The sequence below is a fragment of the Arvicola amphibius genome, chromosome 5 (genome assembly GCF_903992535.2).
Source record: "Arvicola amphibius chromosome 5, mArvAmp1.2, whole genome shotgun sequence".
In the NCBI taxonomy this organism is placed as follows: domain Eukaryota; kingdom Metazoa; phylum Chordata; class Mammalia; order Rodentia; family Cricetidae; genus Arvicola; species Arvicola amphibius.
The window spans coordinates 112,785,401-112,812,858 of record NC_052051.1 but is presented as its reverse complement, the minus strand read 5'-3'; the positions used below and the strand labels follow the sequence as shown (position 1 = coordinate 112,812,858).

Sequence of the window (27,458 nt, the reverse complement as noted above, 5' to 3'; positions counted from 1 at the left end):
AGTCATACCATTAAAATGTCCATTCTGGTCTAGACTGGCAGCCCATATAATGAAATGTCTCTCTGTATTTAGCTCCTTTACAGTCAAAAAAATCAAAGAAAACACAACAAAATACATAATCCAGACTCTCTGTGAATTTTCCATTTTTACGTGGCTTATTTTTACTCTATCACTTTACTTCTTTTAATCTATAACTATCTGTACTCTGTCTCTTTAAAGACTTTAACCTTTTTTTTAAGGCATTAACTTTATTCTCTATATTTTCTTTTTCTCTCTTTTAAGCCTACGTGAGCCATTTAAAGGCCTTCTATGTCTGAATCTTTTCTATTGTGAATCTGTAATTTTTTACTATCCAGGAGCATTTCTTAAAAGGTTAAGCACTTCTTAAAAACTTAAGTTGCGCCACTTATAGGTAATACGGTACTGCCTGTTTACAACCAAGTCTAAACCTTAACTGCGCAGTTATTGTGGTAATTACGATAGATCCTGCCTGAGATCAGCACAGTTCAGCATGGCGGAGCAGAGCCAAAGCCGCTCCTGCCTCAGTCATTTGGTGCCCCTGAGCCGCACACAGTTACAGGCACACAGCAGTCCACATTGGAGCCGCACTCAGCAGTTTAATTCCGAGACTGAGCATGCAGCACAGAAACTCTTTTCATCCAAGTTACAGCCAAATCAGATGCGCAGAGCACTGCGCAGACTGGAAACATCTCTCTATGGCGGCAGAAATCCGCCATGTTCTCCTGCTCGCCTAAGCCTGATTCCGCCATCTGCCCAGGTTCAGGCAGGGAGCAGGGAGCCATCGGCATGGTCTCAGAGCACTTTCTTTCCGATCCCAAGTAGGCACACAAACATCCAGTCCATAAAAGCCACTGAAATGCTTTAAAGCCAGAGTTCGCACTTGGCAGCACAGCACCAGGAAGCTGCGTTTTAAAATGACTCAGCTTTTTCTCTGCCGCTATTGCCGAAACAGGAAAGCTCTCTACGGCACGTCCAGGCAAACAGCAAAAAGCTGTGTTAAACTCTCTCTCTCCTTTATTTAAAGCTTTTTCAGGTTTTTACGTGGATTTAGTCACCACGTTGGAGCGCCAATCTGTAGTGTGAAGCGGCAGCTGTGTCCCGCCACCCGGCTGCCGGCTAGCTTTACACCCGAAATAATTACACGGAAACTGTATTCTTTTAAAGACTGCCTGGCCCATTATCTGTAGCCTCTTATTGGCTAATTCTCACATCTTTCTTTAACCCATATTTAGTAATCTGGGTAGCACCATGAGGTGTGGCTTACCAGGAGAGATCTTAACCTGCGTCCATCTCGGAGAGGAGCAGCATGGAGACTCACTATGGCGACTGCCTGAAGCGTCTCCCCCACTCTACTTCCTTGTTCCCACAATTCTGTTCTGTCTACTCCACCTACCTAATTTTCTGTTCTTAAAGGGCCAAGGCAGTTTTCTTTATTAATTAACCAATGAAAGAAACATAGACAGATAACTCTCCTCCATCACTCAACCAGGCCGTGAAGGGTCAGTCCATGTCAACCAGGCGCTGGAGCTTCTGTCAAGCAGCTCCTGGAAGACGCTCAGCATCGCAGATGCCCAGTGTCCTCTTCTGGCCTTTGCAGCTGCTCACTTATACATACACATAAATCTTAAAAACCACCTTCTAGATAATGAGTGAATGAATCAAGTTGGCATGTTCCTGTGACACTTAGAGGTTGGGAACTGCTTTCACATGGCTTCCAGGCAGCACTTCAAACTTCTGTGACCAGGAAACTCCTTGTTCATGTTACATGTTATTGGCATGCTTGTAAGAAAACACCATATACTGAGGCAGTGGTGGCGCATGCCTTTAATCCCAGCAGAGGCAGAGGCAGAGGCAGGCAGATCTCTGTGAGTTCAAGGCCAGCCTGGTCTACGGAGTGAGTTCCAGCACAACTAGAGATGTTACACAGAGACACCCTGTCTCGAAAAACAAACAAACAGATGGACAGACAGACAGAATACTGATCTAAAATCCCCAAGAAAATCAGTATAAAAATGTTTATATAAGGCCGGGCGGCGGTGGCGCACGCCTTTAATCCCAGCACTCGGGAGGCAGAGGCAGGCGGATCTCTGTGAGTTCGAGGCCAGCCTGGTCTACAAGAGCTAGTTCCAGGACAGGCTCCAAAGCTACAGAGAAACCCTGTCTCGAAAAACCAAAATAAATAAATAAATAAATAAATAAATAAAAAATGTTTATATATAGATAGCTCAATACCAGGCTCCTGCTTGTGTTGCTTGCTATGCTAGGGATTGAAGCCAATGGCGATAGCCCTGACCTAAATCTCTAGCCCTTGATGGAGAGTTACAATGTAATAAAATACTAAGAATTAATCAATCGAGATGCCCACCATGCTGCCCCTGGTGTGTGCAGAGGGCAGACAGTCCAGGAAGTACAGAGACAGCACTGCAGCCCAGCACGCAGCTGAGCACTGTGGAAAGTGAGTGAGTAGGTGGTGGAGTGATGGGAGAGAAAGAAGCAGCCAACAGGTGGCGGAGACCTGAAGGACGAGGAGTTTGTGTGCCGTGAAGCGAGGCGGAACTGGACTCCAAGGGCGACTGCTGTTCTTGCTCCTTGGGAAAAAGTGAATTGCACTGCCCACCAATTGAGACAACTGCAAATTCCAAGGCTAGTGGACCTATGCCTTCTTCCTTTGAGAAAACCAACCACTGTATGAGTCGGTGACTCCCAGAGCCTCATCCTCGTCCAGGAAGAAGAGCGGTGCCTTCCTCTAGACATGTTCTGCTCTGTTTCCTTCCTGTCGTTCTACCAGGCCCAGCTTCTATGTCTTTATTGTACTAAACCAAAACAAAACAGAACCTTGTAAACCTTTCTGTATGTTTGATATTTTGAAAAAGAAGAAAAAAAGACTTGAAAAAACTTGAAAGTCTTTTTATTTGTGTGGCTGTGGGTATGTGGATGTCTGAAGGCCAGAGAACAACTTGCAGAAGTTGGTTCATTCCATGTGGTTCCATGCAGACCATGTGACTTCCGAGGACTGCGCTCAGGTCATCAGACGGTATGACAAGAGCCTTTTCTCACTGAACCGTCTTTTTTTTGTTTGTTTGTTTGTTTGTTTGTTTGTTTGTTTTTCGAGACAGGGTTTCTCTGCAGCTTTAGAGCCTGTCCTGGAACTAGCTCTTGTAGACCAGGCTGGTCTCGAACTCACAGAGATCCGCCTGCCTCTGCCTCCCTAGTGCTGGGATTAAAGGTGTGCGCCACCACCGCCCGGCTCTCACTGAACCGCCTTATGGGCACCTCAGAAAACTCTAAGTTATTCTTGGGACTGAGAGATAGCTCAGTGTTTAAGCTCTGCCTTTTTTTTTTTTTTTGAGACAGTGTTTTTCTGCTTAGCTAGTTTTAATGCAAACATTATTAGAGTTTTGTAGAAGAATCCTAACAAAGTGCTCCCTCTGACTGCTGACACCAGCAGGCACCTGAATCTGTGTGTGGTGTGAGCGTAAGCACATGTATGCCACAGCGTGTACAAGGAGGGCAGAAGAGCCTCTACCTGCCTGTGTTTGCTTTTCCAAGACTTGAGCCCAGTTTATCCTCAAACTGGCCACGCAGCTAAGAGTGGCCTTGAGCACCTGGTCCTCCTCCCTCTCGAGTGCTGGGATTACAGGAACAACGTTCCGCTCTTGCAGGTACATTTCTCAGATTCAGAAGACTGCTTCCTAGAATGTGCTCAAATGAGACTCTGGTGAGCCTTTTGGGCTTTGTTTGTTTTTGTGGTGTTTTGAGACAGGGTTTCTCTGTGTAGCCCTGACTGTCCTGGAACTCTCTCTATAGAAAAGGCTGGCCTTGAACTCAGAGATCCACCTGCCTCTGCAACCTTAGTGCTGGGATTAAAGGCGTGCACCACCACTGCCTGGCAGGACACCTTTCTTTTAAATTTCTGTTTATGTGTTTGTGTGTGCTTATTTGTCTATGTGTACAGATGTCCACAGAGGCCTGAACAGGGTGTCAAAACCCCAGAAACTAGAGTTACAAGCAGCTGTCAGTACCTATTGTGATGTTCAGAACCGAACCTGGCTTCTCTACAAAAGCAGCAAGTGCTCTTAACCTCTGAGCCATCTCTCCAACCCCCCCCCCCCCCATTCTATTTTTGAATAACAGGAACGTTAGGCATTTCTTCAGCATTCTGACATTATTGGCAGCCTCGGGTAGGGGCAGGGCCCCAATGTCAGGACAGCTGGATGACTTGAGAACATAGCAGGGATTAACGCTCACTTCAGTAGCAGTTCCTAGTTGTTGGGTGCTAGTGTTGTTTCTGTTTTATCAAGATTATGAGCAATCTCTGGGGGAGTCCTTCGGGGGAACTTTGTAGGCCTAAGTACCTCTCTTTGGAATTCTGTGAGGCGGTCTAGCACCGGCTCCGGGCTTCTTGCCACCGCTGCTGCAGTGGTCACCCCCAGGCACAGCCGAGGGTGTGCTCATGTGCTGCTTCTTGTTGGTTGCAGCAATAGGAAATGCCTTTGCGGTCCTGAGCAATCCCGACAAGAGACTCCGCTACGATCAGTATGGAGATGAGCAGGTGACTTTCACTGCACCTCGAGCCAGATCTTACCATTACTACCGGGATTTTGAAGCTGACATCTCTCCAGAGGAACTGTTCAATGTGTTCTTTGGAGGACATTTTCCTTCAGGTTGGTATTTTATTTTTGAGTTTTGCCTGCATGTATGTCTATGCACCTTATGTGTGTCTGGTGCCTACATGTATGTCTATGCACCTTATGTGTGTCTGGTGACAAAGGTTAGAAGAGGACAACCCTGGAGCAAGAATCACTTTTGTGAGTGGCTGTGGATGTTGGGTTCTCTGAAGGAGCAGCCAGTGCTCTTAACCACTGAGTCTTCTCTCCAGCCCAAGGGTATTATCTCTCCCCTACCCCCCTACGACAGGATTTCTCTGTGTAGCTTTGGAGCCTGTCCTGGCACTAGCTCTGTAGGACAGGCTGGTCTCGAACTCACAAAGATCCATCTGCCTCTGCCCCCTGAGTGCTGGGATTAAAGGCATATGCCAGCTGGCCTGAGGTTATTATCTTAAAATTATTATGATTTTTTTTTAAAGACAGAGTTTTTCTGTATAGCCCTGGCTGTCCTGGAACTCTGTAGACCAGGCTGGCCTTGAACTCAAGAGTTGTCTGCCTCCCGAGTGCTGGAATTAAAGGTGTGTGCCACCATGCCAGGCTAAAATTATGATTCTTTCCACAATTTATTTATGGATCTCAGCAAATTCTTGTTTGAAGATTTGAATAGAAGAACATTGGTGCAAGAGAAACAGCAAGAATTCGGAGTGAGCTGAGTGGAAGTTTGACCAAGTCTGTAGCCTCTAGCTGTGCAGAATTTTGACCATATCATCTGATTTCTTTTACAGTAGTCACCCACCTGAAAAATGGGGCTGATATTTCAGGACTGCTGTGATATAGAGACTGAACCCAAGGCAAAGTCTAAGTGCCCTGGCTGGTTTTGAACCCCTCGTGTACCCACAACAGCCTTGAACTTGCTGTCCTCTTATCTCAGCCTTTCCAGTGGCTGTGGTTGCAGACTGCACTGCCAGGCCTGGCTCAAGGACTAGGCATGCTCATCAGGGTCAGGTAGTTACAGAGAGCTTACAGACTAAATACCTTTCATTAATGTCAACATTGCAGAATTGCAGTTACAAAGAAGTTAGACCTCCCCCGCAACACAAATGTTCTTTGAGAAAAGAGGGGACCAGGAAGGGGGAGGGGGACACGATAAAATAAAGGAGAGAAGTGAATATGGCCTAAGTATGTGATATACATGTATAAAAATATAATACTAGGGCCTAGTGAGATGACCAAGCCTGAAGACGTGAGTTTATCTCTGGGTTGGACATGGTAGAAGGAGAGACAATTCCTGAAAATTGTCCTTTGGCTTCCATACATGTGATTTGTATGCATGTATTCATGTGCACACATGGGCGTGTATGCATACACAAAAACAATCTAAAATAAATAAATGTAATATTTTCAAAAGTTCTGTCAGGCAGCGGGTAATCCCAGAATTTAGGAGTTAGAGGCAGGCAGATCTCTGTGAGTTCAAGGCCAGCCTGGTCTACAGAGTGAGTTCTAGGACAGCCAGGGCTACGCAGAGAAGCCCTATCTCGAAAAGCCAAAAATCAAATAAAAATTAACAAATTAATAAAAGTCCTTTAAAGGCTAGGGAGATGGCTCTATGGTTAAGAGCACTGGCTGCTCTTGCAGAGGACCAAGGTTTGAGTCCCAGCACCCACATGGTGGCTCACAACCATCTCTAATGCCAGACCTGACACGTGCTAGTAGCTTCTGTGGGCACAGCATGCATATGACACACAGGCACAAGTGTAGACAAAACACCATACATGTAAAATTAGTTAAATAATTTTTCAATGTCATAGTAAATTTCTGAGCATGGTGGCTTATATATATTCAGAGTATCCATATATATACAGTGGTATATTTATATATACAGTGGTTTATATATATAATTCTAGCACGTGATGGGTGAGAAAACGAGAGCATCAGGAGTTCAAGGTTTTCTTTAATCCATAGCATGTTTGAGGCCAGCTGGACCACATGAGTCCCTGTCTCAAAACAAAATAATCTCTGTGATTTTGAGGTCAGCCTGGTCTACATAGTGAGTTCCAGAAAAATCAACCAAACAACAATAACAAAAAACCCAGCACCATCAGCAACAACGAAACAACAACAAAAATGTATCTGGGGTTCAGTGGCTGAGGGACCGGCTGCTCTTTCGGAGGACCCAGGCTGGAGCCCTGGTACTCACAAACATTTGTGACTCCAGTTCCAAGGGACTGACTTCTGCAGGCATGCATGTGGTACATATATATACAGATATAAACACTTGAGTTCTGGGGGGGAGTTGAGGGGAGGGGATGGGGGGAGAGGAGAGCGAGGAAACTGTGGTGGGTATGTAAAATAAAAGATTAAAGATAGTTAAATAAAGCCCATAAATAAATCTTTATTGTTCTTTTAAGACAAGGTCTCTCTATGTAGGCCTGGCTGTTCAGGAAAGCTCTGTAGTTCAGTCTGGCCTCAAGCTCACAGAGATCTGCCTGCCTCTGCCTTGAGTGTAAGGATTAAAGGTGTGTGTAATCACACCCAGCAACATAAAATAAATATTTAAACAAACAAAAACACATAAATTAGGGGGGTTGGAGAGATGGCTTAGTAGTTAAGAGCACTTGCCCATGTAGAGGACCTGGGTTCAGTTTCCAACACACACACACACACACACACACACACACACACACACACACACACACACACACAGAGCTCACTCCCATCTGTAACTCCTTCAGGTGCAGCCTTATGATGCCTTCTGGCCTCCGTGGGTACTGTGTGCATATAGTGCACAGACACGCAAGCAGGCAAAGCGCCCTGTCTTAGCCAGTGTTCTGTTGCTGTGAAGAGACATTATGACCAAGGCAACTCTTATAAAAGGAGGTGTTAATTAGGGGCTTGCTTATAGTTTCAGAGGGCTGGTTTATTATCTTCCTGATGGGAAGAGGACGGGGATGGCAATAGAGCAGTAGTGAGAACTCCGCAGCATGATCTACAGGCAGCAGTCAGAGACAGGGAAACTGAACCTGGCGTGGACTTTTGAAACCTCAAAGCCCAACCCCACTGACAGTCTCTTCCAGCAAGACCACAACTACTTCAGCAAGGTCACACTTCCTAATCCTCCCCAAACAGTTCCACTCACTGGGGACCAAACATTCAAATGCATAAACCTGTGGGATCCATTCTCATAAAAACACCACATACTCATATACATAAAAATAAATCTTTTTAAAAAATCACAATGAGCCAGTGGTGGCACACGACTTTAATCCCAGCACTCAGGAGGCAGACATAGGCAGATTTCTGTGAGTTTGAGGCCAACCTGGTATAGAGAGTGAGTTCCAGGACTGGCTCCATAGCTACTGACTGGGAAACCTTGTCAAAGAAAGAAAGAAAAAAAGAAAGAAAGAAAGAAAGAAAGAAAGAAAGAAAGAAAGAAAGAAAGAAAGAAAGAAAGAAGACGAAAAAATAAAAATCATGATAAAACCCAATTTTAAAAAAATCAATATGTACAACCAAAGAGAAGCCCAGAAAGTATATCACAAAGCACTAGACAATGAGACAATTCAGTGCCAAGACAGTAAGTTGAATTTTTATGTTGCTAGGGATGCAACCAGAACCTTCAGCATGGTAGGCATGTATCTCATGCTAAGCTACACACCAGCACAAATTGCATTTTTTTGTTGTTGTTGCTGTTTTTGTTTTTTAAGATAGGATTTCTCTGTGGAACTTGCAACTCTGTAGACCACGCTGGCCTCAAACTTACAGAGATCCACCTGCCTCTACCTCCCAAGTGCTAGGATTTAAGCCATGCACCACCACCACCCGACGATAAATTGAATTTTATGAGTGGCTATTAAAGATGGTAGTGCCTGGACTGGGAAGATGATGATTCAGCGGTTAAAAGCACTGCCTGCTCTTCCAGAGGACCTGGTTTCAATCCCAGCACTTACATGGCAGGTTACTGTCTGTGACTCCAGGATCTGACCCCTCACACAGACATCCATGCAGGCACAACACCAATGCACATAAAATAAATAAAGTTTTTAAAGATGCAAGTCATCAATATTGGACACAGAAGCAAACCTAAGTATGTCAAATGCCAAAATGCTGTCTTCTGGCCTTTAGGAGTTTTCCCCCACAAACTTGCAAAGGATTGGTCCCTGAAGTCAGGAGAGCCTTGCACACCCCCTGCCCAGCTGGCCCTTTGGCTCACCTATTGTCTTCTTTTTCTGCTGGGCCAGATAGGCAGCTGCCCTATCTTTAGCCTCCTTGGGAACAAGACTTTGAAAAGAACCAAAAGGGAATTGCCATCTCATAAATGTTCTTTCTCTCCCTTTCTCCTTCTCTCTCTCTCTAATGTCTGTTTTCCAGGAAATATTCACATGTTCTCAAATGTGACAGATGACAGTCACTATTATCGCAGGCAACCCCGCCATGAGAGGACACAGACACACAAGAGAGAGGAAGAAGACAAACCTCAGGTGTGTGTACAGACGAGCTCCTACACATGGCCACACTGAGCCTGCTCCAGTGGTATATAATCAGTCCTAGAAGTGCAACTGAGCTATGTTGGTAAAACGTACTTTATGCTATGGTAAGAAGAGCTGGATAAGTGTCCCGAATCAGCCAGTGTTGGTAATCCTCCATCCCTGATCCCTCCCTCCCTCCCTCCCTCCCTCCCTCCCTCCCTCCCTCCCTTTCTTCTTTCCTTCCTTTCTCTTTTTCTTAAATTATTTTGTTTTGAGATAGGTTCTCTCTGTGTAACCCTGGCTATCCTGGAGCTTGCTCTGTGGACCAGGCTAACTTCAAATTCACAGAGATCTGCCTGCCTCTACCTCCCTAGTGCTGGGGCTAAAGTCATATACCACCTTGTCCAGCCTTGATTGATTGAATTTTTTTTTTTTACTACAGAAAATAAGAATCCCTTTCAAAATATTCAGAACTCAAAAGGGTCTTAAGTAAGAAACCAGGAGAGTCTCACGGGAAGTTCAAAAGGCAGTGCTGGGGGAGGAGGAGGGAAGGAGATGGAAATTTTTAAATATAAAAAAAAATAAACCATGAGAAAAAAAAAAAAAAAAAAAAAAAAAAAAAAAAAAAAAGGCAGTGCTGCTGGGATCAGACCCAGGTTCTTAGGCTTGGTAGCCCCTTGACCTCTGAGCTATCATGGTGGCCTACACTCGTATACATGTTCAAAAGCAGCAACAACGACGTACTATGCCTCTGCTTGTTCAAACCCTGAGAGAATTGCGTCCTTTCTCCCAACAGTAGCTAATAAGATGTGTGATGAACCTCGACCCCATGTCATCAAGTTGGATGTCACCAATTTTGGACAGCTGCAGCAGAGTAAAGCTGCTTAACACTGGCCACTGCTGGAGTCCCATCCGTGTCGGGCAGACTTAGTTAAATAAGGGACAGCGGTATTGTTGACGGTCCAGGTTGGAGGGGCTTCCTTTAGCCTCTCACCAGAGAGAATTTGTTTGGTTCTAAGCTGAAGTTGGGCCTTTCGGGCAAACCTTGACCTTGCAGACACTCCTGTGTAGTACATTACTAATCTCTACTCCTTTGGGATGGCTGCATTCTCACACGCTTCATTACTTTCTTTTACAGACTCCATATTCCGCATTTGTTCAGCTGCTTCCAGTTCTGGTGATTGTGATTATTTCTGTCATTACTCAGCTGCTGGCCACTAACCCCCCATATAGTCTATTCTATAAATCGTAAGTGGAATATTTCTAATTTTTTCCCTTAGTAATAGCTTAAAAGATGAAAGACTTAGCTAGGTGGTGGTGGTGCACGCTTTTTATCCCAGCACTCGGGAGGCAGAGGCAGGTGGGTCTCTGTGAGTTTGCGGTCAGCCTGGCCTACAGAGAGAGAATTCCAGGACAATCAAAGATACACAGTGAAACCTTGTCTTGAAAAAAAAATTGAACAAAAGAAAGATGAAAGACTTAAGGTCTCGCTGATTCATGCTGACACCTCTTTTCACCTTCCACTGTGGAAAATGCTGATCTTATGTTTCAACGTTTCTCTAGTGTGTGCTATGGAGATACTAAATTTAGATACTTGAGAACAACTAAACTAAACCAAAAGGAACAGCCAAGCAGTAATAATGTAGACCCAGTGAGTAGGGACTGCCTGTGCCTTAGAAGAGGGATCGTTGTTACACGGTGACACCCTCTGGCCAACTGCAAACAGTCACGATTGATGTAGAAGGACCAGCAGAATAATTTGAGATCCATAAGTCTTTCTCACCATGGTGAAGTTAGGACAGGGAAGAGAAAAGAGATGGGGCGGGGATGAGGAGGAGACAAAGAGGAGGAAGAGGGAAGGACAGAGGGCAGGCTGTCATGAGTGGGTTTGGAATGATAGTGACTGGGACCTAGTGGGGTTTTTTTCAATTTTTTTTTTTAATTGAAAGGAGGGGCTGGAGAGATGGTTCACAGGTCAAGAGCACTGGCTTCTCTTGCAGAGGACCATGGTTTAATTCCCAGCATTGGCATGGTGGGTCACAACCATCCATAACTCCAGTTTCAGGGGATCTGAGGCCCTTTTCTGGCCTCTGCAGTCACCAGGCATGCAAATGGTTCACAGACATTCAAGCAGGCAAAACACCCATACACATAAAATTAAGATTAATAAAAATTACAAGGAGGGCCGGGCGGTGGTGGCGCACACCTTTAATCCCAGCACTCAGGAGGCAGAGACAGGCGGATCTCTGTGAGTTCGAGACCAGCCTGGTCTACAAGAGCTAGTTCCAGGACAGGCTCTAAAGCTGCAGAGAAACCCTGTCTCGAAAAACCAAAAAAAAAAAAAAAAAAAAATTACAAGGAGGGACGGCACACACCTTTAATCCCAGCACTCAGGGGCAGGAGGATCTCTGAGTTCAAGGCCAATCTGGTCTACAGAGTGAGTCCCAGGACAGCCAGAGCTGTTATACAGAGAAACCCTCTCTTGAAGGAAAAATAATTACAAGGGACGTTTGTTATTAATAAGGACATACAGTCAAACTATGACTATTGTGTTTCTCTGCTTTTGCTGAGAACAAAATTTGTTGATACTTGTTGAGGCATGTAGATTATATATAAATGCAGATTAGGAATCTTTTTTTAGTTTTTCCATTTAATGCTTTCAGTTGCTTTGGTCACAGTTTGGTCCCTAAGTGAGCATCAAGAGCATCAGCTGGCAACGCATTCAGACTTGTAAGAAAAGTAAACTTTAAGCTGGACAGGATGGCACACTCCTTTATTCCTAGCTCCTCAGAGGCAGAGGCAGGTGGAGCTCTGTAAATTCATGTGTTTGATTCTCTTGCTCCCAACTTGTGGGTGCTAGGACCACAAGATGTGTGCCACCAGATTTAAATGCTAGAACAACATGCCTGTACGACTATAGCTGGCTTTAAAAAAAAGTATTTAAGAATTCTTACACATTTGTTTGTTTGTTTTGTATGTATAGGTGAATGTGAGGCCAGCAAGATAGCCTAGCACATAGAAGTGCTTGCTGCTAAACTTGCTGGACCTGAGTTTGATCCCCAGGATCCACATGGTAGAAAGAGAGAATGGAGCCTCTCAAGTTGTCCTCTGATTTTCACACATGTGCTTGGGGCTGCACACACCTGCACTCACATAGATACAAGACAAACAAATAAGACTGGGTGTGGTGGCATATGCTTTTCGTTCCAGCACTTGGGAGGCAGAGGTAGACCTGTCTCTATGTGTTCAAGGCTAGCCTGATCTACACAGCAAGTTCTAGGTCAGCCAGGGCTACAAAGTGAGACCATGTCTCAAAAAACAAAAGGGAATAAATAAATGTGTGTGGGGCACACTAGTGCACGTGTGGTCAGAGGACAACTTTTGGGAATTAGTTTATGACTTCCACTTTACTGTTAATGGTGGTTTTTCTTCGTCTGCCAGTTCCTGAATAAATACTTAGAGGCTTAATATTAATTATAAACTGTTTAGTCTATTAGCTCATGCTTATTACTAACTAGCTCTTACAACTTAAATTAACCTAATAACTTTTATCTATGTTTAGCCATATGGCTTGGTACCTTTTTTCGGTAAAGCGTTCTCATCTTGCTTCCTTTTGCATCTGGCTTGCGATTGCATCTGGTCTCTGCCTTTCCTCTTCCCATCATTCTCCTAGTCTGCTTGTCCCACCTATATTTCCTGCCTGGTTACTGGACAATCAACATTTTATTAAACCTATACGAGTGAGAAATCTTAACAGTGTATAAGAGCATTATCCCACAGCACCTTACTAAGGCAGATCTCTCTTGTTTCTGCCACTGTTTTATATTCCAGGCTAGCTGGGCTATGTGCTCCCAGCCAAATCTCTGCTCTACTTCCCACCTTACTGGAGAAGTGCTGAGATTATAGATACTTCCCACTTTGTCTGGCTTTTTACATGGGTTCCAGGTATCAAACTGAGATCCTCGGGCTTACATGGCTAAAACCTTTACCTGCTGAGCCATTTCCCCAGTGCCACACCCTCCACAAATTATTTTGTTTGAAACATGGTCTCTTGCAGCCAAGACTAGACTTGAACTCCCCGAATAGCTGAAGATGACCTTAAACTTCTGATCCTTCTTCTACCTCTCAAGTGCAGGGATTACAGGGGTGTGCCACTACTAGTTTTATTTGGTACTGGGGAAAAGTCCAGAGCTTCCCGTATGTTAGGCAAACATTATACCAACTGAGCCACATCTACAACCCTCAAAACAGACTTTTAAAGATTTAATCATTCTACTTTTCACACAGAAAGACTTGTAAGAAAGGTGAGTCTTGGGCTGGAAAGATGCTCCAGTTAAGAGCTCTGACTGCTCTTCCAGAGGTTCTGAGCTCAACTCTCAGCATCCACATGCTCACAACCATAACTGGAGTCCTATGGGATCAGGCACCCTCTTCTACACTTTACTGAAGGAAAGAGAGAAAGAGAGAGAGAGAGAGAGAGAGAGAGAGAGAGAGAGAGAGAGAGAGAAGGAGGGAGGGAGGGAGGGAGGGAGGGAGGGAGGGAGGGAGGAAGAAAGAATAAACTGAGCCACTTTGGTAATTTTCAAATTGCTTGCTTGATGCCTATAGTGACTAACAAATGTTGGGAGATGGTAGCAGTCATGTTTAGAGGCCAGCCAAGATTTAGATTGACAAGTAGCACTAGCTGATGTGAGCCACTCTCTGTTTCAGAACCTTGGGCTATACCATTTCTAGAGAAACGCAGAACCTGCAGGTGCCTTACTTTGTGGATAAAAACTTTGACAAGGCCTACAGAGGAGCTTCTCTTCGTGACCTGGAGAAAACAATAGAGAAAGACTATATTGACTACATTCAGACAAGCTGTTGGAAGGAGAAACAGCAAAGTAAGTAAGGCCAAGCAGGCCGGCATGAGGTCTCCCAGCCTTCTGACCCTCTCCTTAAACAGGGACAGAACAGACACTCACTCAGATAATACTGCAAGGAATGAACATTTATTGACATGTGACCAGGATTGGAAAATTTAGGATCTTGGGCATAATTGTATACTCCTATTGTATTTTCTTCTTTCTGCCACCTGCCCCCCACAAGGGAATGGGCTTACTACATAGCCCTGACTTGTTTTGTTTTGTTTTGTTTTTTTCAAGACAGGTTTTCTCTGTAAAACAGTCCTGGCTGTCTGGAACCTTACTCTGTAGCCCAGGCTGGCCTCGAACTCACAGAGATCCGCCTGCCTCTACCTCCCGAGTGCTGGGATTAAAGGCCTGCACCACCACCCATCCCTAACTTGTTATCACTGTGTAGTTTGGGCTGTTCTCGGGGCTCTGCCTGCTTCTGCCTCTAGCCTACTGTTATGCAGCCCTGGATTTTTGATCCTCCTGAGGACTTAGTCTAGAGAGATGGCTCAGAGGTTAAGAGTACCTCCTGCTCTTCCAGAGGACCCACATTCAATTCCCAGTACTCACATGACAGATCACAGCTGTCTGCAACTCCACGATCTAACACCCTCTCATAGATATACATCCAGGCAAAACACCAATGCATATTAAGAAAGAAGAAAAAGAAGAAAGACTGTGTACAAATGCACAAAGTATGTGTGGCAGTCAGAGGACACCTTGTGGGACTCGGTGCATTCTGATTAATGCTTTTCTTGTTGATGTCCTAAGGTCCCGAGCCTCACCAGTCACTGGACCCATTTTTCATCCCAAGCTTCTTCATGAAGTTCTCAGTGCTATCTGGTTTCCTTCACAGTCTCTAAATCCCACATTCCGTAGAGAGAAATTTGATTGAGGCAGCCTCCCTGTTTGAGTGATACCAGAAGTTTAGTTGCTGGCTTGAGCCAAGCAGTGGTGGCACACACTATGATCCCAGCACTCAGGAGGCAGAGGCAGGTGATTCTAGGAGTTAAAGACCAGCCTGGTCTACAGAATTTCAGGACAGCCAGAGCTACACAGAGAGACCCTATTTCAAAGAAACAAAACAAAACAAAATCCAGCAACAACGAAAGTTGCTAGCCTGGAATCTGGTGTCCCCTTACTTCTTGTTGCTTGTGGGTATTTAGAAGAAGAGTGACCTCCTGTCTGGCTTTTCAGTAGCGTGAATGTGAAAGATCTTCTCTTTCCCTCACAAGAGACACTCTCCAGCTTGACTTACAGCCCCGGTGTTACGGGAAGTCCTGGCAGTAGTCCTGTCTCAGCCAGTGCTTTCATTTTAAATTCCAATCAAACTGCCCACACACACAGTTTACACACACACACACACACACACACACACACACACACACACACCACACACACACACACACACACACACCACACACACACAGTAGCTGCATCTTGGCTTTGCAAACTGGGCTTTGGTGGATTATTTTTCAAACAAACTATAACGCATCTTTTAAGCTTTATTTCTAGATGTCTTTAAATGTATACTGATAAAATTAGTTCTTTGGTCACAGTGCTTCTAAGCCTTGCTGACCCATCCCGTACTCCTGCCTCCCACCGAGTTAACCCACCCTTCCAGTGTTTAAAGCACTTTGTTCTTCCTGCTAGCACGGTACTGATCCATAGCATTAGTGGTCCATAGGTGCATGCCGGTTCCCTCTGCCAGACTGCTGGCCCCAGAAGCAGACTATCTTACTAATTCTGTGTCCTGGGCTGCAGGTACAGTCCTGACTTCAGGACAGGAGCTCCACACATGTCAGAGAAGATTCTCCTACTGCAAAGCAGGGCGCTGAGGAGGCGCATGAGGAGCGACTCAGTGCTGGTGTCTTATCCCTCCCCTCAGGGACTTTGCCTCTGCCCTCTGTTTCTACAGGGCAAAGCCTGGCTAATCCCCAAATAAGGGATAGTTAAATACGTTATTGTTAAATTAATTTTGTTTGTTTGTTTGGGGTTTTTTGAGACAGGGTCTCACTATGCAGACCAGGCTGTTTAAATTGGGTTTTATCTTTTAAAAATCAGGAAAGACCTGGTTGTGGTGGCATAGGCAGGCCTGTGATCCCAGCACTAGGGCGGCAGAGAGAGGAAGATTTTGAGTTTAAGTTCAGACTGAGCTTCATAGTAGTAAGACTCTGTCTTAGAAAAAAAATCAGGCTAGTGAGGTGGGTCAGTGGGTAAAGGCTCTTGACACCAAGCCTGACCTGAGGTCAGTCCAGGACTCAGAAGTGGAATGAGAGAACTGATTCCCACAAGTTGCTCTCTGACTACCACATGTGGTTCATGCATGAGGGTACGCACACACAAAAATGAATAAAGGGAATTTGAAAAGAAAGGAAGAAAAAGAAATAGGGAAAGCATTTGGTATATAGTCCAGGCTAGCCTCAAACTCACAGAGATTCTCCTGCCTCTGCTTCTGAGTGCTGGACTTAAAGATGTTTCCCAGCAAGGCCTACCCCAGGAAAAAATTTAGGAGCAAGAATCTATGTGGATCTAAATCAGGTGAAAGCCACAGTAACTCATATGACACCACATACATTTGCATGTGCACACATAAACACACAAGGACAGGTGTGTACGCACACACACACACACACACACACACATGCTCGTGCATGCACATGCACATGTATTGTATTCTACTTTGCAGCATTAAGATGCTGACAATGCAAAAAGGTAAAAGATTTCACCAAGAATGGTGTTTGAGCATTTGTTCCCTTCCACAAGAGGCTTGTTCAGATCTGTGGCTCTGTCCAGGCACAAGTGGAAACTCTGTGAGAGCCACAGCTGGTAGGACAGGCCTGTAATCCCTCCTGTAATCTCCAGGGAAGCTAAAGCAGGGGGGTCACAAATTCAGGACCTGCCGTGGCTACAGAGTGAGTTCAAGGCTAGCCTGGGCAACTTAATAAGCGCTATCTCATTTTGCTTTGTTTGTTGTTGTTTTGTTTTGTTTTAAAAAAGAACTGAGGGTATGACTCAGTGGTTTGCATGCCCAGCAGTATATATGAAGTCCTAGGATCCACCCTCAGTTAAAAACACCCCCCCCCACACACACACATACAAATCCATGAATGAGCCTGATGTGTGTGGTTCACCAGTTCTGAATGGAGGTTGTCAGCACATAGCCCTGAAAATAATCTGTTGCTAGCATTTAAATACAATGGTTCTGTGGAGCCTCCACACTCCACGCCAGTGCCATTTGAGAAGCAGCATCTGCCCTCTGAATCCTGTAGCAAGTGCAGTCAGGAAGGTTAAATTTAGCACTTGGAGTTTGTAAAAATAAACTCACTGGAAAACAAAGTTCACTCTTGGCAAAATACCAAGTAGAAATTTTATCAAGGGTAGCCATTGTCTTTGAAAATCTTTATTATTCCTTTATTTGCTTTTCCCTGGAATGCCTAATATGGGTGATTTTTTTATAAGTAATCCTTTACTATGGATGATGATTGTCCTGCTTACTCTTTCATGGATGTGTCTACATATTATACATACTGCCAGGGAAAGAGGCCGTGCCATGCCGGGTGGGATACAAGTGGCCGTCAGGAACTGCGTCCTGGCTTGGTGCAGCGGGGCTGCGTGAGTCCTGAGCTGGACTGAGCACTTCTTTCCATCCCCTTGAGCAGACACAGAATGGGTAGAATCCTCGGCTTTTAAGTGGGGGAAAGAATTCATTTCCTACTGAGAGGGTGTGTGTGTGTGTGTGTGTGTGTGTGTGTGTAGCTTAATGCAGGGCCTGGAACACAGTGAAACTCAGGCTTGTACAGCTTCACACAATAGATTGAAGGGCAGTGTCCAGTGGGCCTGGGTCATGGCTAGTTACAATTAAAGAGGACATTTTTTTTCTCTTTTGTTTTGTTTTCTTCTTTGTTAAGGAGAAAATGTATTTTCTTGATCCTGCTTCTTCCAAAGACATTTTTCTTTCACTTCACTTACCGGTTATTGAGTACTGGGGCCGGAGCGACGGCTCAGTGGTTCAGGGCACTCACTGCTCTTCCGAGGCCTCCATTCCCGGCACAAATGTAGGGTGACTCACAACTATGACCCCAGTCCCAAAGGATCCAGCACCCTCTTCTGACCGCAGATCTGTGTGTGTCTGTGCATGGCTTACATATATACACTATATGAAGCACTTATACATACTCGTAATTTTATTAAAGATTCATTCATTTATTTTATATGTGAATGTTTTGTCTGCATGTATGTCTGTGCACCACATGTGTGTGTGGTGTCTACAGAGGTCAGAAGAGGGCATTGGATCCCCCGGACCTAGTTATGGTTAGTTATGAACCATCATGTGAATGCTGATAATTGAACCAGGTCCTCTGAGAACAAAAAGTGCTCTTAGCCTTTGAGCCATCTCTCCATCCCCAAAATATTTTTTAAGTTATTGAGCATTAACAGAAATTGTTAGAAGTATTGTATTCTTTGAGCAGGCCCTTGGCTTGCGCCTCTGCATTGCTACAAAGCAGCATTGTCTGTCCCGGTTTCAGTGAGCTTTGTGAAGGCAATCCATGTCTCGTGTGACAGGTATCTCTCTTCAGCTTGTTACAGTGGCTGTCAAGATAGCAAATACTAGGCTTCATTAGTCTCCAATGCCTCTGGATGAGGACTTAAGAGAATGAGACACAGAGAAGTCAATAAACAAAAAGGCTTGGTCCAGTGAGGAGCAGAGCCACAGGGTCTGTCCTGGACACTGGTGGAGCTGTGACTCTAAAGGAACGAGGTGCAGACTGATTCACAGAAGTCTCCTGCGTAGACTTCCCGCCTGCCAAAGAACCCTAGGAAGGAGTGCTGAGCACCTAGTGGGGTGCAGGAGCAAAAGCTTAGCATTTGGGTGCCGCACACGACCCTCCACAGAGCCCCATCACCTGCAAGGTGATTGTGCCAAGGCAGGCCCTGGCATGCAGGCACTGTGGGCACCCACACCAAGGGTAAAAGCACATTGTTCTGTAGCCTGGGAGACCTACTGCCTGCCAAGCCACTGCTGGCTGGAGTCCAGGCTTGCAGTCCAATTGTTCAGGGAGGGTTGTCATGCTTATCCACCCCTCACCCTGGAGTCCTGCACCTCAGCTGCACTTTGGGCCTTACTCGGTGTAAATAGAATCATTGTGAGCAGAAATGCCAGGCAGTGTTTTGTGTTGGTAGACATTTATTCAGAGGTCCATGCCCATTGTTCCTTCTGGCTGAAGGCTAACTCCTGCGTTCGGGTAGTTTGCTGATTAATCAGACAGGTGTATCATGTTCTACCAAGATAAACAAAAGTTGTCAGCAAAAATGATTAAGGATGGAAGATATATTTCAAAATGATTAAAATAGCATTTTCGCAAGCATGGTTCTTTAACAGCTGCCTGCTGCTGGCAGCCCTGAGAAGCCACAAAGCCCATCCAAGCATGCCGTCCTGCTAATATGCAGCACACATGACGTGTTTCCAAAGGTGCATCTCAGGAGCTCCTCCTAAGAAGGAGGAATTTACAAGAGAATAAAAACTTAGGCCAACAACCATGGAGTTGGGAAACAGCAGAGATTATATTCCAGCTAAAAATAGAATGGCCTACTCTATCATGAGGAGAAAGTGAAATTTATTTAGTCAAGGACACAGAGGCCACTGGGCTGAGATGATTTCACTTTTAAAAGAGCCATTTGAGTTGTGGACTCTATATGTGGTGAGAGGATGGAGAGAGCTTCCGCCTGACCCTCTGGAAATGTCATGTGTGACTTAAGGCCCTGCAGTGCCGAGGGAAGAATGAAGCAGCTGTCTTTATTCGGATGACAGGAATAGGCAACGAGGCTTCGGGCTCTCCCACTGCCGTCTGATCGGCACTGGAGTGAGGCATGACCATCTCCTCTTTCTGCACCTGTGCAAGCTTCCTCAGCCCGGGGCCAAATGTTTTGTTGATAAGAACTAAGCCTAGTGCTCTTATGAGAGCACAGACTGCTGGGTCGGGTCCCAGGCGGCCTTCCCCCTCAGTACCTGGTGCAGTGCCCATCGGGTTCCTCTAGGGTGGAGGAGTGGCATGGGAGTAAGGCCTTGTGGGTCTAGGGATACTGACGTGAAAGTGCTCGGCCTGGGCGAACCGGCACCTGTCGTGTCTTTTCAGAGTCAGAGCTGAGCAACCTGGCGGGGCTGTATCGAGATGAGCGGCTGCGGCAGAAGGCAGAGTCACTGAAACTCGAAAACTGTGAAAAACTTTCCAAGCTAATTGGCCTCCGGAGGGGCGGCTGAGACGAAGACGAAGCCCGGCTCAGGATGGGGGTTTCTTACTTGTTACTATTTACATTGCAAATCCATTTTATAATACAAGTTAGGAGATGATGAACACTTACTATCTGCGACTTTGTTGGGCAGAGCTGCAGGACATGGAGCCACGCTTGTCACCATCCAGTTCTTCCAGGCCGGCTCCCAGGGCCGGGAGAGTTCATCTAAGTTACGTGAATGGTAACGTTTGGACTCGGCTCCACTGTGAATGTAGAGCAGGGCATCCCAGAGGAGACCCACATTTCTGCCTTCATCCTTCTCGCAGCAAAAGCCCACTCCCTAGGCATTTCTAGGCTCAGCCAATGCACTTCAAAGTACTGATGGCGTCTGCTGAGAGTTACACCTCTCTTTGCCATAGCCACCATCCCCCAGTGGTCGGTTTTCCACTTCCTAAGGAGAGTAGAGAGAAACTGAACTGTTTGGCCAATAGTTCGGTGTTATCCAAGTCTGTTGAGGCAGGAGCATTAGCAAACTGCCTGATTTGTGGTTTCTTTTCTTTCTTTCTTGAGAGAAGGGCTCATTCTGTACCCCAGACCAGCCTGGGACTCCCTCGACACTCCAAGATGGCCTTGAAATTGTAGGAGTCTATCCTCCTGCCTAAGAGCTGGGGTCACAGGCAGCAGCTACCACACCCAGGAGGTTCCTTCTGTCTCCTTAGTCAGCTCTCTCAGAGGGTCTAGAAGGTCAAACCTGTGAGCAGGCTGGGCGCGGTAGTGCATACCTTTAATCCTAGCACTCACACAGGCAGAGACAGGCCAATCTTTATGAGCTCAAGGCCAGCCTGGGATACACAGCAAGCTCCACACCAGCCAAAGACGTAAGGAGATCTTGTCTCAAAAGTAAATAACACAAAAAACCTGTTGAGTCCTTCAGCAGACAGCTCAGCAGCAGGAAGCATGGCTAAGGAAGAAGGTAAAATACAAGACTGTCAGCTCTTCAGTGTAGATTCCTGGTCCATTTTGGAACTAGAGATCACCATGTCCCTTCCCCTTTAAATCATCATTTAGTATGGTAGGTTGTGCCCTGAGCACAAGTATGCACAGAAGTGCAGTGGTCAAACCCAAGAGGAGGCTCAGGTCTAGAGAGCCAAAGGGAGGAGCCTGTCTCTGCGGCACGGAGGGCTAATATTAGCCTTAACAGTCACTCTGTTTGACTCAAGAGTCCTGCGCATTCTAGTACGAGGGTCTTCCATTCATTCAGTATTTATGGAGTGTCCACTACAAAGCAATGGCTTTCACCTCTCTCTCTCTCTCTCTCTCTCTCTCTCTCTCTCTCTCTCTCTCTCTCTCTCTCTCTCTCTCTTTAATTTATGCCTCCTCAAAATTTGTGAAGCTGGCGCATTACCTCTTTCATGAATCAGAACAGGACAAATGGTTGGCCTGGGTCATGTGACTAGGTGAGGAAGTACAGACGTGAAAGCTCGTCCTGTTTCTCAGATGACTCTAGCCAGGTTGGCAAAGCGGAGATTTTCCCTGGAACGCTTCTGCCGTCCCGGCCTCTGCCTCCAGTTTGCACCCTTTCCATCGCAGTTCTGCGTCCTTCAGGACTGCTACCCTGCCGATCTTTCAGAAGCAGGACCAGGGCTGGAGAGATGGCTCAGTGGTTAAGAAGAGCCTGGCTGCTCTCCCAGAGGACTCGGGTTCAATTCCCAGCACCCACATGGCAGCTCACAACTGTCTGTAACTCCAGTTCCAGAGGATCCAGCTCCCTCTTCTGGCCTTCACAGTCACTGCATGCACCTGGTGCACAGACATACATGCAGGCAAAACACCCATACACGTTTTTTAAAAAGTAGGACTCTTTCATACAAATCCTTCAGAGGAAGAAAAAAAACAGTTCTTTCTAGAACTAAGTCACTGATTTTCCAGACTGGGTGTTTGTGCCTTCCTGTGGAGGGCAATGCCAGATCTGAGCTCCTGAGCTGCCCAGATTGTCATGAAACTGACTTTGAAAGATAACTGGTTCATATTTCATTTCTTTTTTCTTTTTAGATAAAGCCCCATGTGTCCCAGGCTGGCCTCAAAGTTGAAATATAGCCAAAAACTTTGAACTTTTTTTTTCTAGGAAGGGTTTCTCTGTGTAGCTCTGGCTGTTCTGGAACTTACTCTGTAGACCAGGCTGGCCTCTAACTCAGAGATCCGCCTGCCTCTTTAATCCCTAGTGCTGGGATTAAAGGCATGCACCACCACACCAACCCCATTTTTATTATTAATCATTATCATTATTTATTATTATTATGTTTTGTTTGTTTCAAGACAGGGTTTCTCTGTGTAGCCTTGGCTGTCCCGGATTTCACTCTGTAGATCAGGCTGGCCTTGAACTCGGAGACCTTCCTCTGTCTCTGGAGTACTGAAACGAAAGTGTGTGCCACCACCCTGAAACCCTCCTGCCTCTACCTCCTGAATGCTAGAGTCACTCCTGGCTGCTGTGGTGCTGGAGAAAGGACCCAAGGCTTTGTCATGCTAGCCTACTAAGCTACGTCCCCAGATTTATCTTCCAAATATTTTGAAAACCTCTTTGACCTATGAGCAGCAGGGAATTTACTTTGTAAAATATGCCAGGCACAGTAAAACACACCTTTAAACCCAGCACTCAGGAAGCAGAGGCAGATAGATTACTGTGTGAGTTCAAGGCCAGCCTGCTCTACATAGCAAGTTCATAGTGAAACCCTGACTCAAAACAAACAACAGCAAAAAACATGCGTTGTAAAATGTACCCATGAACCAAACAAGCTTGTGGAGAGCTCCTAGCCATGAAAAACGCAAAGCTCTCCTCTCCCAGCCCCAGCCTGAGCTAGAAAGTGGACTAATGGGGTAAATCCTCCCCTGGATGCCCTTGAATAGTTTGTGGATTTCCTGGCAGTGATGAATTATCTTGGTGATGACCCCAGAGTCAGTCTAGCCCAGCTCCATTAAATGTCACACTGACTGTCTGTTCTCATAGCCTGATGTACTGTTTTATTTACTGCTGATAGACTACAGTACTCACATCTAGTCTCCTCAAGAGAGCCAGACTTGCTCTGGTTGAAGGGTAGTTTAATCTATTTGGCACTATGTAGAATCAGGTTAAACTCTTAATTCCTTGCTTATAATTTAGATACCTTGTCTTCATATTGGTAAAATAAGCTTTGTACTCCTGCCTATGTCTTCGATGAGGTTTCCTGGCAGTGTAAACTCTTTAATACGGCTTTTCTAGCTGCCAGTGTGGCTTACAGTTTGAGACACAGGATGGAGACTGATGGGAGTGAGGTGAAGCAGCAGGGCTCACCCGGGACCAGGAGCTGACGCTCTCTTCAGTGAGAGGGACATGGAAGCTCCTCGCGGAGAGGAGCAGGGGAGCTGGAAGGAGCCCATGTCCCTGTTCATCTGCTCAAGCAGAGACATCTCAGCCTCACTGGTCAGCTCCGGTAAGAAAATAGTATCACTGTGCATGCTTACGAGACCTGTTAGGCATGACAGGAAACGCCACACCCTGCTGGCATCAGGGCCCAGCAGGCTGGCTGAGCTGCGGCTGCTTCCATTCTCCTCTTCAGTCTCCTCAGAGCTAGCGCTGTCAGGGGCACCGTGGGATCCCAGCCACTGGCCACACAGCCAACCCACTGTCTGCATGCACTGCCCTCACAGGAACTGGCACTTAGTTTGTATCACTCCAAGTATTAGACTGGTGTCCTAATTATTTATTTTGGGAAAGGACCAAGTTACTATACATCTTAATGTTTGGGCCTGCGCTGTTGGTTTCTCATGCAGTGGTCACCAAGTTACTGAGTCTACATTTGCATCCTTCTCAGTGTTTGGAGGTGGAAGTGTTCTGTGACCAGAGTCAGGAATGACACATGGGAAAATGCTGAAAAGTCTGGCCACCTGACCATTGCATCTAGAATGAGTGTATTTTAACAAAGGAAACATTAAACAATTTTATATACAAAATGCGACCTTACGGCTTTTCTTTGTCACAACCCTCGTGCGTGGAGTCACTTTGGACTACAGATGCTCCTGTGGATAGTCTGTGTGTAGAATAGCACATAATGCCAATGGGATGGATTCCAGACGGGGGTGGGGGGTGGCTTCTCTGTGTAGTCCTGGCTGTAGATCACAGAGATCCGCCTGCCTCTGCCTCCCTAGTACTGGAATTAAAGGCGTGTGCTGCCACCTCCTGGCTAAGGATTTTTTGTTTTGGATTTATCACTTTTTGTACTTGGGTCCTCTGCAGGAGCAGCAAGTGGGGTTTTGGCTTTGGAGGGGGAAGTTTGGAAACATAATTTATATATAAAATTTTAGCAAGAAACAGTGTAAAATGACAACACACATTAAAAGTGAAAATAAGCCTGGTGTTGGTGGTGTACTACCCCTCACACCTTCAATCCAGCACTCAGGAGGCAGAGGCAGTTTCTGTGGGTTCAGAGTCTATAGAATTCCAAGGTAGCCAGAGCTACGCAGAGAAAGGAGAGAGAGAGAGAGAACCTGTTGATAAAGACCAGTTCCTATCCTGAAATAACTGTATAAAACATGATATCCTCAAGTCAAATACCTAGGAGCGACCTAATCTTTATTTCTCTTCAGAGAGAACGAACTCACAGAGAACCCACAGAGAACACCTATAGGTGAAGGATGCAACTTTACCTGAACCGGAGTGACCTCTGTACTTTGAGATAGCAATCCAGCGTACCACAGCCAATCTAGATCAAGCCTAGATTTAGCATCAGAAACATTGGTGGTGTTACCCAGCTCTTTCCTGGCTATATTCCCAGTGGGCCATCCTTAGCAAAGTCTTGGTTTAAAGATACCATTCACGGTGTTTAATATTTACATGGTCCAACTGGTTACATGTCCTACTTGGTCCAACATACATGTGAGACTTAGTACAGCTGAGTTTGAGAACTTGCCTGTATTCTAGGTGGGCTGGGTCAGAGGCAAATGATACCTCAGATTCCTAGATCAAATGCCTAATGCAGTGGTTCTCAACCTGTGGGTCGCGACCCCTTTGGGAGGGTCACATATCAGATGTTTACATACAGTTAATAACAGAAGCAAAAGTCGTGAATTAGTATGAAAGAGTGTTATGGTTGGGGTCACCACAACATGAGGAATGGATTAAAGGGTGGCAACATAGGAAGGTTGAGACCACTGTCATATTGGTTTTCATTTTGGGGTTATTTTTAGAAGAGGGGGGGTCTCAGGAAGCCCAGACTGGCCTTGAACTTCTTATCTTCTTGCCTTGACATCACTAGTGCCAGGATTACAGGTGTGCACTACTCTGCCATGGAAGTCTGACTTGTTCCCTCCAAAACATCTGGAACTTCTGATTCCATTAGACTCCACTCCAAAACCACCATCCACTTACACCGTAGCAGCTTTACCCCCTTACCTAGAATATTTCAGTAGCTTATTTCATCCCAGCATTAACATCATCCAAGTTCTAATCATAGCTAGCATTTTGTTTTGAAGATTTTGCTTTGTTTTTTTTGGGGGGGGGGTTGTTTTGTTTTTGATACAGGATTTCTCTGTGTAGCCCTAGTTGTCTTGGAACCTATTCTGTAGACCAGGCTGGCCTCGAACTTACAGAGATCTGCCTATCTCTGCCTCCTAAATGCTGGGATTAAAGGTGTGCATCACCATTGCCTTTAAAAAATTATTTTTTAACATTTGGGATAGTCTTGCTAAATTGCCTAACTTGGCCTTTGAACTCATGGTTTTCCTGCCTCAGCCTCCAGGAAGCTCAGAGCAGCAGCCCCAGCTCTCTACGCCGGCACTCTTTCCCGGGAACTTTACTGTTTCTTCTTTCTAAGGACTTCTTCCCCTTTTGCTCAGAGCTTCCCTGTTATCATCACAGGCTTCAGCTAGAACATGTCCACAGACATGCTGACGAGCCTTGGCTTAGTCCCCTTTGAACTCCTTACTTTTTTCTTTTCTTCCTTCCTTTCTTTTTTAAATTTATTTTTATTTTTCATATTGATGTTTTGCCTGCATATATGTCTGTGTGAGGCTGTTGGATTCATTGGAATTGGAGTTACAGACAGTTGTGAGCTGCCATGTAGTTGCTGGGAACTGAACCCAGGTCCTCTGGAAGAGCAGTCAATGCTCTAAACCGCTGAGCCATGTCTCCAGCCCCCACCCCCACCCTCTTTCTTCCTTGCTTATTTGCTTGCTTGTTTTTGTTTTTGTTTTTACTTGAGACAGGGTTTCTCTGTGTAACAGCCCTAGCTGTCCTGGAACTAGCTCTTGTAGACCAGGCTGGCCTCGAACTCACAGAGATCCACCTGCCTCTGCCTACCGAGTGCTGGGATTAAAGGCCTGCGCCACCACTGCCTGGCTATTTGTCTTTTTCTTAGCACTGCCATAGCTTTACTACTATTTCTTATAGCTGACTATTGATGAGCTGGTTTGCTAGACCAAGTTCTAGCCTGGTTTTATCTGAGATGAGCCGTGAAGTGCCACCTTCCAAAACAAGCTGCTCTCGGAGAGTCTGCTGAGTGTGGTGACTCACAAACAACTCCGGGAGGAAAGCACAAAGATGCCTGGTACGCGTTGAAGTCAAGTCTGAGCCACAGCGTGCAAGCCAGCAGGAGTGACACAAGGAGACTGGGAAGAGACACCATGGCTATGGCAGTGCATAAACATTTCAATGGGGCTGGCAGAAAGTTTCGAAGTTCAGTCCGTTATCATCATGAATCATGGCAGCATGCAGGCAGGCATGGTACTGGAGGAGCTAAGAGTTCCACATCTGGATCCTCAGGCAGTAGCAGGAGACTGTGCCACTCTAGGCCTAGTTTGAACGTGTAAAACTTTGAAGGCCCCACTCCTACACACACACACACACACACACAGTGACACACTTCCTCCAACAAGGCCACACCTCCTAATTGTGCCATTTGCTATGGGCCAAGCACTCGAACACTAGACTGTGGGGGTCATTCCTAGTCAGACCACCACAGAGACATGTCCAGAACACCACTGTCCACAAAACCAAAGACAACAACTGAACAGGTGTGGGGGAACAGGCCTATACTTCTTTCCTACAATGGAAATTATCACTAAAGGGCTTTTTTTTTTTTAAGAAAAAACAAACAAGCAACAACAACAAAAAAAAACTTTAAAAATTCTTAGGCAGGAGGCTGGAGAGACAGCTCAGTGGTTACGAGCATGCATTGCTCTCTCAGAGGACCAGAGTTCACTTCCCA

At 45.7% G+C, this 27,458-nt stretch overlaps 1 protein-coding gene across 1 annotated transcript in view; it reads left to right on the top strand.

Annotated features, from left to right (window-relative positions):
• Positions 1–21,925, top strand: part of Dnajc18 (DnaJ heat shock protein family (Hsp40) member C18) — a 38,588-nt gene extending 16,663 nt beyond the window's left edge. The window contains exons 4-8 of the mRNA XM_038330888.1: positions 4,500–4,685; positions 8,997–9,106; positions 10,233–10,342; positions 13,805–13,977; positions 20,124–21,925. Of these exons, the coding sequence (XP_038186816.1) occupies positions 4,500–4,685; positions 8,997–9,106; positions 10,233–10,342; positions 13,805–13,977; positions 20,124–20,248 (704 nt within the window). The 3' untranslated portion in view covers positions 20,249–21,925. The remainder of the gene's footprint in view (positions 1–4,499; positions 4,686–8,996; positions 9,107–10,232; positions 10,343–13,804; positions 13,978–20,123) is intronic.
• Positions 21,926–27,458: the final 5,533 nt, after the last annotated feature.